Below are 12270 nucleotides of genomic sequence, written 5' to 3'. Positions count from 1 at the left end.
TATCTGCTTTAAGTAATTTAATATTTTCCCTTGTATATTTTACCTCTCTTCTCAGAGCCAGCAGAAGCACAAAGCTGATTAAATGGCCCAAACATTAATTTATGCCCTTAATATTGGTGGTATTAATTTTGGTTGCATGTGAAGCAAGGAATTAGTTACATATTACTTATATTAGTTACAATTACATATTTGGGTTGTTGGGAGAAATTTGATGTTACTATGATTTGATCACCTGAAACACTGATGTGTTTTAAAACATTTGTTCATTCCACAAATGTGGTGTTAGATTAAAATCTGAGCAGTGTTATATGGGATTTTTAAAAATATTGATAACACTTTTGTTTTGTGTCTTAAAAGCTTATGCGGCACGGTGTAGGCCTGTCGACCAGTTCTGACAGTGAACTGATCACCCAGCTTCTGGCTTTCACACCTCCTCTAGAAAATGACGATACAGCCGACTGGGTAGCAAGGTGAGGAGGATAGGTTTCCGAATCAAGAACAGCAATCTAATCTCAGCATGATATGCAGCTGTAAATGCACACAGCTGTTTGTTTGACATGCAATTATGTTCACTTATGTCTCATTTCAGAATAAAAAATTTAATGAATGAAACTCCAACTTCGTATTCATTGCTAATTATGCATAAAGACATAATCTATGCAGTACGTGATCCATATGGGAATCGCCCACTCTGCATTGGTCGCCTTATTCCAGTAGGGGACATGAATGGAAAAGGTAAACCATACATATATATTCATATACATATACAAATATATATATGTGTATATATATAGTTTGTGCCTGAAGCCACTGATATGAACTTTTCTAGCTGCGCTTACTGAGGTGTAAGTAGGAGTATGTGATGAAAAAGTCAGTTTTGAAAATTCAAAACAAAAAAATACTGGTAAGGAAAAAATAATCTGTAGGAAGTCTGCAGACATCTTTTCTGTTCCCAGTGAAAGGGAATCCTAGTCATCTGATGACAGTGTCAGAATTAGGTAGCTGAACTATAATTGAGTATTTGTGAAAATTTATTTAACTTCTCATCACCCAATCAGGAAAGCAGGGATGAACAGAAGCACAGAAGGGCTGTGGTTGGAAGGGACCTTTGGAGGTCACCTAGTCTAAATCCGCTGCTCAAGCAGGGCCACCTACAGCCAGTTGCCCAGGACTATGTCCAGCCCAGAAACAAGTCTGGTTTCTTCCTTTCTCCTGTAGTAAGATGGCCAAAAAGTTCTAGATTACTGGCAATATATTTCTAAATTCCAAGCACTCTCAGTCACATGTAGAATGGTAATGAAACACTATAAAATCAATTTATGGGAAAAAGTTCTTTGTGTTCCTGTTTAGCCTGCAAATCGATATTTTCTCTCAAGCGAGATTAAAATCTGTTCCTTTGTATAAAAATAAAATAATTCAAAGGCAAAGAAGCAAATGTGTCCATATCTTCATAAAACTTGGTAATTTTAGCTTAAAGAAAAATTATCAAGATTTTTTTAAAAGTATACAGATGTTCCCACCCTATGTTTCATGATAGGATCTTTCCTGTGCCTGTCTCTGAACACTCTCCTTATTGGAGTTCAATCCAGTATTCACTGTAATCAGAAGGATCTCTCTACTGACACATTTAGCATAGGAAAACGAAGGAATTAATTGCCTAAACAAAAGTAATTATGTATATCTAAAGTCACTGAACTGGAATTGGAGAAGTTTGAAATAGTGCAGAGATAACAGAAGTACTTATCTGAATTGCCTCTTCATGAACCGTGAATATGATGCTGTTAGTTCTGGTTCTACCTTGTACAGTTTTATTCTGTATATGTTGGGCTTTTTAAAAATAATATTACAGAACCTTTGGAATGCCAAACTTTCTACTTACATATCACAACTATCTTTAATTGTGCACTTGACAACCTAAACCATAGCAAGGCAGATACTGCAGTAGAAATGCAATGTCTGTGGTAGTAATGGTAACAAGAATTGTGGACTCTAACAGAAATCTTTTATTTCAGGTAAAGATAACAGTGAAACAGAAGGATGGGTAGTTTCGTCTGAATCCTGCAGCTTTTTGTCTATTGGTGCAGAGTAAGTGCCCTGATTCTCACTTAATCTGAAAACTCTCCTCAGGCAGCGATTAAACCTCAGATTGCCAAATGTCCTAATCTGTAACAATGTGAAAGACATCAAGGTTTAGTTTTCGTTGGACTTTGGAGGGAGTTTTTTGCCAGTTCTGGTTTTTGCCTATATCTTTTTTTGGACAGATCTCAAACAGATGTAGACGAATTATGTGTTCAGAAAGCAACAGTAAAGACAACTTTACTGTTGCAAAGTAAATGCCTCTTGTTGCATTAAACCTGGTTATCCATGTAACTATTTTCATTTTAGCCTAGTTTGCCGCAATATTGAGCTATCACAAACTAATACTTCAAGTACAGACAAGGTTGCATTGGTGGCTTACAGGCTGGACTAAGCTGAGCTGTAGTATACACTGTGATGCACCAGCCTCCTTGTGATGAGCACCTGAAACTATTTCCATGTGTGCAAACCCATATCGGACCCAAAACATGAGATGACATTCACATTACCTCTCTAGCTAAGATACTCTGAAAAGAAAGGTGTGATACCTGGACAGGCTGGATCAATGGGCTGCGGCTAAGTGTTGGGTCCTGCATTTGGGTCACAACAACCCCATGCAATGCTACAGGCTTGGGGAAGAGTGCTGCTTGGCTGGGGTTGCTGGTCAACAGCCAACTGAATGTGAGCCAGCAGTATGCCCAGGTGGCCAAGAAGGCCAGTGACATCCTGGCTTGCATCAGAAATAGCGTGGCCAGCAGGACCAGGGAAGTGATCTTTCACCTGCACTTGGCACTGGTGAGGCTGCACCTTAAATACTGTGTTCAGTTTGGAGCCCCTCACTACCAGAAGGACATGGAGGGACTGGAGTGTGTCCAGAGAAGAGCAATGAAGCTGGTGAGGGGTCTGGAGCACAAGCCATGTGAAGAGCAGCTGAGGGAGCTGGGGTTTTTTAGCCTGGGGAAAACAAGGCTGAGCGGAGACCTTATCACCCTCCACAACTACCTGAAAGGAGGTTGTAGCCAGGTGGAGGTCAGTCTCTTCTTCCAAGTAAAAAGTGATAGGATGAGAGGAAATGGCCTCAAGTTGCACCAGGGGAGGTTTAGATTGGATATTAGGAAAAACTTCTTCACTGAAAGGGTTATCAGGCATTGGAACAGGCTAGCCAGGGAGGTGGTTGAGTCACCATCCCTGGAGGTATTTAAAAGATGAGTAGATGAGGTGCTTAGAGACATGGTGTAGTACTGGACAGCTTATGGATGGACTTGATGATCTTAAAGGTCTTTTCCAACCAAATGATTCTATGATTCTATGGCTAGCACTAAATACATGTAGTAAATCAAAAGTATTGACCTTAGATAACAGTACCCCACTTCCCTTCCAAAATAACTAATGCCAAAATCCACAGCATTTTGGGCTTGGAAGTGCAGCAGCATTTGCATGCAATTTTTCCTTCCTGTTCTAATTAGCAAGCATCCCTGCCTGGCACATTTTGCTCAGACTTAAAACAAATCTCACATAGCACCCCCTGCCCCATCGTGCCTTCTCAAATACACAATGTATATGCAGTTTCCTGGAGGACTGATACCAAGGACTACTGGAATAAAAGAAGCGAGGACATTAACTTCTTCACAAAATCTGCTTTGTCTCCCTGCTGCCTTAAGGATGCCTGAGTTACCCTTTGAGCCACTCTCAATCGAGAATCAGAGAGGAAAAAAAGCATGCAAGGGGAAAAAAAAAGAAAATAAAAAAAAGTGAGACTGCTAGAAATGAGAAACAGGAGAGTACCCCCAGACCTAGATTCTAGGACCTCACGCCCTCAGATCCCAACCCTGATCTAGAATCACATGCTGACCTGGAACCTGATCTAGACTCAAGGAGCGATCTAGAACCTGAGCTAGAGCATTGGCTATAACCTCCTCCAGAACCAAGCAGTCCAAACAAAAACAGCAGTCCTGAAACAACAAACAAGCAAAACCATGATTACACTCTGGAACCAACCAGCAACCTGGAATACAATCAATAACAATAATAAGAATTATTCGTTGTTATTAGATCTAGAACCAAGGCAACCCAGAACCTGCTCTAGAACAAGAGCTGGAAGAGGTGATATCTAGAACCTGATCTAGAACCAAGAGGTGAGCTAGAACAAGAGAAGCTTACCATGTAGGACCATCAGTTGAAGTCTGAGTTTTTAAAACATCAGTTTTGACTGAACTTATGCTGTAGCCAGTGCTGCTGCCTCCTAATGCTCGTATCTGACCAGCAAATAAGCACAGATTTTCTCACTTCTGATTTATATCTCCAGCATATATCAATATTTTGGGATAAATTTAGAAATTGTTAGAATAGCGACCTGAGGACTCCCTAGAGAATCTACAAAGATGTTTAGTAAGTTAAATATTGTAACATAATAAATCATACTATTCGTATTTCTTCAGATGTCAGAATCTGAATGTATATTTCCCATCAGCTCTATGTCATTCAGGGGTAGCTGCCTGTCATGTCACCACTAGATAGATATTTCTCTAGATACTGGTTTGTGAGTAAGGATTTTTTTTTTGCTACTATCTTTATTCTTGATTATGTTTTTGATATTGCATTATAATGTTTATTAGCTTTCATAGAAAAGTCCTCTAGTATTGATCCAGGACTAAATTATTAAAATATATTTAACCTCAATTAAGTCCGTACTAGACTGAGTACTATATGTCTCACATATAGGAAGAATACCATAATTCTCTGGTACTATAAATTTACTGTTTTTGAGTATTAATTCAGACTGTTTTAGTAAGAGTCTCTTGTCTTAGTGTGTTGGTCTTAAAACACTCCAGGTCAAATCCTAAGATAGAAGCAAACTGTTGTGTTGGGATGTTCAAAAACATTTTTTCCTGTCAGTTGAATCTTGTTTATATTTCAAATCAATCATCCAGGTTCAGGACATTTCTAAATGCTGTGTGTTTCTTTTTGAAGGTACTACCGAGAGGTCCTTCCTGGAGAGATTGTAAAAATATCCAGATATGATGTCCAGACACTGGATGTTGTACCAAGACCTGAAGGAGATCCGTCAGCATTCTGCATCTTTGAATATGTTTATTTTGCAAGACCAGACAGTATTTTTGAAGGTAAGAGGTTGCAACGTGCAAAGCTCCTCCCTAAATCTGGTAGTGTTAGGTCATAGGCTGGACTTGATGATCTCAGAGATCTTTTCCAGCCTCAATAACTCTGTGATTCTGTGAAATAGTGGGAGATGATATCTGGAAAACAGTGACTCTGGAAAGGATTTGGAATCACAGTACGGTACCACTGAACATGAGCTTGCAGAGCATTGCTGGGACAGAATGGGTTGGTATCGTTCTCGAACACATGAGACTCATCAGGAGGAGCATGTAACATCACCTTCCTGTTCCTGGCTGTGCATATGGCCTCAATCAGGCTGCTGCCTATGGAAGGGATGAAAAGAACCACAAATGTGATTAAGATGGAGGAAATATCCCATAAAAGTGAAAGATTTAAGAAAGGAACTTTACTTGTGCATGAAAAGCTTTTTAAAAATTAGCCTTATGAAATACGATCTGCAAAACAACTTTATCTTGGTGTTTTCATTGCAAAAAGGGTTTATTTCAGGAAGATGCTTCTAATATAACTTCTATATCTATGCATTATCTAAGTACTTAAGAGTTGTCAGTCTAATGCTTTTATTATTATTTAAGTAGAAGCCCTCAAAAAATGTCACAGTAACAAGATATTAGCCAGAACTCTCATACCTAACAAACAAGCTCTTCTTTGCTTTCTATGGACATGGCTTCTATTGATCCTGTATAGTTCCTCACCTTTATAAAGTGAGTTTCACCCCACATTCCCTATTTTCATGATCCTCTTACTCTTCAGTATCCTCACTTCTTACATTCCTTAGTACTGCTGCTGTACCTCATCTCATCACAATACCTCCAGTTCCCTCCCATGCTGTACATTTTTTAGGACCTTGAAAGCTTCTGAGGTCTCTTAACCCCTTACTAAATTTGTAGTGAATTTTGCTAACTGATTCAAAGTTAATAAGCAGGCAGAGGCAGACAGCAGAATTGCACGGACTTCGATGGAGAAACCAGCCTAAAAATAGAATATGCACGTTATGAACAGGCAGGCGTAATTTCTACTTCATGCCTCCTGTACATGGATTTTGTAACATCCACAGGGCCTTTAGGTGCCTGATTAGGGCAGACTGGATTTTAATTCTCTGTGCAGCAATATGAATGTGAATTTAAGAATATGATGCGATGGAAGGAAATAAAAATGACATTATATGAGTGACTGGTTATTAGTTCTGAAGCTTTTCTCACTGACTTCAACTTGCCACAGAAATTTATACAGCAAACTGAGAGGAAATATGAATTATGCTTATCAGGAAAAACACTTCTTGCTGTTCTTAGGTCAGATGGTGTACTCAGTCAGGAGAAGATGCGGGCAGCAGCTTGCTATTGAAGCACCTGTGGAAGCAGACCTGGTCAGCACTGTTCCAGAGTCTGCAACCCCAGCAGCTCTTGGTTATGCTCAACAGGTATATGTTAACTTGCCTCCCCCCCATCTTCAAGCATATTTACACATACCTCTTTTTGTAATGGAGTATAACATTATGGGCCATTACGAGTTTTGTATTGACAAAGCTTTATATCTTAAGTACACCACATACTCCTATTGTGTTATCTGCACTTGCTTTTTCTGTCATTATTTCACTGTATTAAGGTTTCAAAGTTTTTTTGTTACTGTGGAGTCATACTGAATTCTAAGGTTGCTTTAAAAAAACAATAACTGAAAATAACCATTTCTTTAGCTATTAATTTTGTTTAACTGTCTCCTGTTTACAGTGTGGACTACCATACGTTGAAGTACTCTGTAAAAATCGGTATGTAGGAAGAACGTTTATCCAGCCAAATATGAGGTTACGGCAACTTGGTGTTGCAAAGAAGTTTGGCGTCCTGTCTGATAATTTTAAAGGCAAGCGAGTTATTATCATTGATGATTCAATTGTGAGAGGCAATACCATTTCACCCATAATAAAACTACTGAGAGAATCAGGAGCCAAAGAGGTAAGTAAATTTTCAGTCAGTACAATACAGATGTAAATAAAAGAATGATGGGAGTGTAAATCACCTCTTCATTGTCTTCATTTGAACGATACATGGTTTTGTCCTTTAAAAGAGCAATTGTGCAAAAAAACAATGGCTAGTGCATATTTATTGTATAGATAGGTTAAGAATTTTATTTTGTATGACTGTAAATTTTGGGTGATTAAGGGTAAACGTAAAGGTCTCCATTTATAAAGCACTATCTGGCAAATAAAGACAGAATGAAAAACAAATCAGTTAAGATCAGAAAATCAAGTATTTTTGTGGTGTTCCTGACATGTGTGTGACTTGTGGTACTGCATTAAGTAAAACTACTTACTGCAGTAAACAGGCATTTGCCTTAAGTCATCAGAACACTTTTTTTAAAATGGATTAAGATTTTTCAATTGAAATGGAGTGTGCAATTTTTTGCTCACTGGAGCAAAAATGTTCTGTATAACGTTGGACTTTGTAAACTGAAACATGCCCACCAAGGAATGGACACCATAGAAGAACAGCAAAATCAAGATAACACTTTTAATAACACTAGGAAATACTGTAAAAATAAATTCTAAAATTGTTTTTGTCTCTCCTGCTGTGTTGGCAGCTGAAAAAAACTTTATCTTACTTTTAAGCCTTCCATGACTTCTTTGCGGTGCTGTGTTCTGTTCTTCGTGATTAAACTAGGACTTTGCCATTGTGTTATGATCTGCTGACCTTCAGCTTATAGCAGTCTGTTTTGAAACTATTTTTATTCAGGTGCACATCCGTGTGGCTTCACCTCCCATAAGATTTCCTTGTTACATGGGAATAAACATTCCAACTAAAGAAGAACTCATTGCCAACAGACCTGAATTCCATGATCTTGCAAACTATATAGGTAAGTGCTAACTCTTTCTCTTCCTTTTTGTTTGTTTGGTTTTTGGGGTTTTTTTTTTTGAGAGTGAGAGTTTTCACCGTACGTATTTTATTGTCTACGTCAAAGCAAAGCACAACACATCAAGGCAACAGTGGCAGAACTGACTTAAAAATCATAAGGTTGATACGCTAAATCTCTGCATTGCGAATACCCTATGGCTCAAACCAATTTAGCTACACACTTTTTCTAAACACAGTTAGTGAATTATATTTTGCCAAACAGTAGAAAACATTAGAATAATTGTATAATCTTAAGTTACAAATAAGGTGTGACAACACAGCTTTCCAATACTTAAAAGATCCTTCTGGGAAACTTCACAAGGAGCTGCTGTAGGCAAAACACCAGGAAGAAAATAAGTGATGAAAATTTGTCCTGTAATGAAAAGCTGATGTACTTTCACTTTCATGAGATAATAATAAAAATATGTTTGGAATTTGTAAACACCCTCTGATTTTTCTACAAATTTAAATGTATGTAAATAATTTTAACTGGATTGTATATTTCATTTCAAAAGAAATGAACATTTGAAACTAATCAAAGAATGTTAAATACGTTCTCAGATCTCTAGAATGAGCCATGTTTGCAGCAGAACAAAAGAACCAACAGCTTATGTTGTTTGTGATGTGGTAAATAATGTGCTCTTCTTCGTCAGGATATCAGCAACAGAAGTCATGTGAAGGCTTATGAAGGAGATCTACTATATATGGCCTACTGGGCTGCAAAATATTTTTTAAAATGGTTTAAGAACATAGCTGTGGTTACAGTTAGAAAACTGTTAACTTGCATTTCCTGTGTTAAATACTCACTCTTACTGTCTAATATTGCAATGAATTATTTCCCCCAAATTATTGTGAAGGCATGTTAAAATATTTCAAGTCTGTAGGATCTCATTTTAAAGTATTATTCACAAAATAATGAGTGCAAATGATAGAAAATTAATGATGTGAAAAGGCTATCAAACTTTCCTACTGCTAGACCATTTGCATGAACTGCATACTTAGCCTTTCTAACATGATGGTCTTCCCCTCCTCCAAGTCACAGAAAAGATTTGCTGTCCTGGGTGCTCAGTTTGGGAGGCACCAGCCAACATACGTCTGCTAACAGACCCCACCTGCGGGGTGACTCTGGGAAACTACAGGGAGTTTAAGGAGTCTTAATACACACTCCAGAGTTTGTTTCTATTTTTGCATTATGTGGGGTATACTTGTTCCCAACTCTGAACTAGATTTCAGTGAGTCTGCTCCCTGCACAAAGAATTTGAGAAGGGCAAGGCTTATTATGGTCTGGTAATTGTTCATAGCTGTTCTGTTTAGGTAAGGTCATACAGCTCGCATAATCCATCCCATAATGCCACTCCATGTCCAAAGAGCATTGCATTTGGTACAATATTGCAGCTTTAACTGATGAATTCTTTCTTTCCTCTAGGAGCAGACAGTGTTGTGTATCTTTCTGTGGAAGGGCTGGTATCGTCTGTGCAAGAAAGCATCAAAGCAAGACAAGAGAACGAGAACAGCCTTAAAGCCCAGAAATCGCGGCTTGGAAAGATTGGTCATTGCACAGCGTGTCTCACTGGAGAGTATCCCGTGGAGCTGGAGTGGTGAATCCTTAATGGGTGGACATCAGTTCAGCCGTGGTTGAATGTAACTTGTTCAAAGATGTCTCCTTGCTAATAGCCTTTACACATGTAGGTAACACGGAAAGCCTATTACAGCTTACTAATTACTGTTACTAAAACACATCAGTACAGTACAGACTTCCAGAAAGTCCAATGTGCTAATGAAAACAATGGAAGCAGATTAAAATACAAAATCGTATAGTTCTGATGCACAGTTGTGCCTTCTATCTTCTCATATTATAAAAACCAAAGTTGTTTTTAATTACGTAGCGGTCCCAGAGTTTTTTTGTTTCGGCTTTGCCCCAAAAGATATCCCTGTTAGACTTGTTCACAAATTGTAAATCACATGGTGTAATTTCAAATTACAAAGTCGTAATGCAAAAGTACGTGAACTTTGCTTTTCTCCTTAGGAAAAATACCAGATTCTGAAGAATCAAATTCCTTCCTCGGCAGTTCTTGCTCAGGCTTTTTACGAACAGAAGTACCTAACTTTTGCATATATAGCTAAACAGCCTTTATTAATCAAGCCCTTTGTAATAGATTCTATGAGCATAATGTCTAACATATGATTTTTAAAAATGAAGACTCAGGGAAAAGCTCTCTAGTTTTGTAACTTTAAAATTCTTTTTTTGAAGTCCAGTGTAATTACATGATCTTTGTATGCTTTTATCAGTTACCAATAGGATGTGGAAGGACAAAGTATACTTGGCACTGCCTTTTTTTTCTGTTTTGTATTTTGTTTTCCTCAAAATAAGTCCTGACAATTTCTGAAGTCTGAGCTAATGCTCAGTATGCTTTTCATATGCCAACACCCCCAAAAAATAGTCACTTTTCATTTTTAACTGTAACAACAATCTATCAACTGAAGATTATTAGTTGTTTTGGGTGTAGTCTTATTTTACTACATTACTGCTGTGACAATAAATGTAATGTTTTCTTTAAAAAGTTCTGAAGAACCATGAGCTATTGAATGCATTGTATTTTTTAACTGGTCACAACTACGTGGTTACTTGTATACACGAAGATGTCTCAGACAACCAACCACTAGCTGAAAACAAAAAAGCACCTTGAAAACTTGCAGAGTTACGCACAATTGTAAAAATATTTTGTATACCTCAGTTTTTTTCACTGAATACCAGCAACTTAATTTTAGATTATCTATTTAATACTGTGTATTTTGGCCTTATTATTGTTTGTAACACTGTTAAATAAATAGCAAAGTTTAAGAGCTTCTTCCTTCCCCATCATCTTCCACATAGTTAAGAATTACAGCACTAGTGATTACATTCAAAAGGGAGCTTAATTACGTGGGATTTGTAGCAACTGTGCCTGATAGACAATCACAACACAAAAGTCTCAATTCAAGAAAGCACGTAAATACATTTAATGAAATAAAGACAGCCTCGTGCAGGCTTTCTGTGGAACCTGAACTTACTTTCAGTCAAGCCTATAGGAGAATCCAGATTTTCATGAGCTCTTACTGTGTGTTCTTCACCAAAGTCCAGATCTGCATACCATGGGATGTATGTGGATCTCTTCTGTCTAATTAGCATGGTTATTTGTGTTTTTAACAAAACACTTCATCTGGGCGGTATATTGAGCAAAAAAAGAACAGGGTGGAGTCACTCTGACCACCCTCTCCTGCAGATTAACCAGGGAGGAGTGTGACAAGACAGAGCTATCATCAACATTTTTCACCTTTCTTCTGTACTCAAAAAAGCAATCATTTTTTAAAAGAAGAGATTAGTCACACTCTTAGGTTATAGATATGTGTGAGGAGCCCTTTCTACTCGAGATAAAAATTTAGGTGCACAGTTAACATGGTTGCAAGCAGAAATCTATCAAATTTATCTGAAGTTGTCTATAGAACAAACTGTAAGTGAAACTTCTGCAAAATGTTTTCAACAAAACCGGTATTTTTGAAGTCTGATAGTAATTGGTTAAATGTGATTTGAGCATTAGGTGGCATAATTCTGATTTCAATAAAACGAGTCCCAATGCTTTTTTCCATGCTATGCATGTGAAATTACAAGGTCTGCTACCATAAACACTGTAATTTTTAGATACACTACATGCCTGATCTTCAGTACATACTTTTCAAGAGTCACTATTCTCCGATAGCTGGATTTAGGTAATCAGGCTTTTTATTACCACATGCAGCAGATACACATGCAATGAGTACATCGAGGGAGAAGACTGGTTTTAGGTGTTGCTATTAGTATTATTTTAATGTTTTACTGTGAAACTGTTTCTGCTGTACTACCAATGTGCAACTGTGCCAAATTATAATTTACAAAATGTGACAAAAAGCTAATGTCTTAACTTCTGCCACGAGTAACATTAAAAACGGTTATGAACTGGTCTGCTCCTCATCTTTCCCTTCACTGCACTCGCCGGCCGCACGCAGCCATCGAAGGTTTATTTAATAAAGTCATCTGGAAAGCGCCCCCGAAACTGGAACAAGTGATCTGGCGTCCTATTTTCCCCCACTCCTCTCCCGCACGCAGCCCTTACCGCGTTACCGGTGCCCGTTCCCCGCACCCTCATTCCCCACTGGC

The 12270-nt window shown here is 38.0% G+C and overlaps 1 protein-coding gene across 1 annotated transcript in view; it reads left to right on the top strand.

Annotated features, from left to right (window-relative positions):
- Positions 1-9954, top strand: part of PPAT (phosphoribosyl pyrophosphate amidotransferase) — a 15544-nt gene extending 5590 nt beyond the window's left edge. The window contains exons 4-11 of the mRNA XM_010193507.1: positions 358-470; positions 590-735; positions 2013-2085; positions 5047-5198; positions 6504-6631; positions 6939-7160; positions 7938-8058; positions 9523-9954. Coding sequence (XP_010191809.1) covers positions 358-470; positions 590-735; positions 2013-2085; positions 5047-5198; positions 6504-6631; positions 6939-7160; positions 7938-8058; positions 9523-9698 — 1131 coding nt within the window. The 3' untranslated portion in view covers positions 9699-9954. The remainder of the gene's footprint in view (positions 1-357; positions 471-589; positions 736-2012; positions 2086-5046; positions 5199-6503; positions 6632-6938; positions 7161-7937; positions 8059-9522) is intronic.
- Positions 9955-12270: the final 2316 nt, after the last annotated feature.

Source organism: Mesitornis unicolor, unplaced genomic scaffold (genome assembly GCF_000695765.1).
Source record: "Mesitornis unicolor isolate BGI_N332 unplaced genomic scaffold, ASM69576v1 scaffold21641, whole genome shotgun sequence".
In the NCBI taxonomy this organism is placed as follows: domain Eukaryota; kingdom Metazoa; phylum Chordata; class Aves; order Mesitornithiformes; family Mesitornithidae; genus Mesitornis; species Mesitornis unicolor.
Note: the sequence above shows the minus strand (reverse complement) of the source record. Positions and strands in the feature narration are given on the sequence as shown.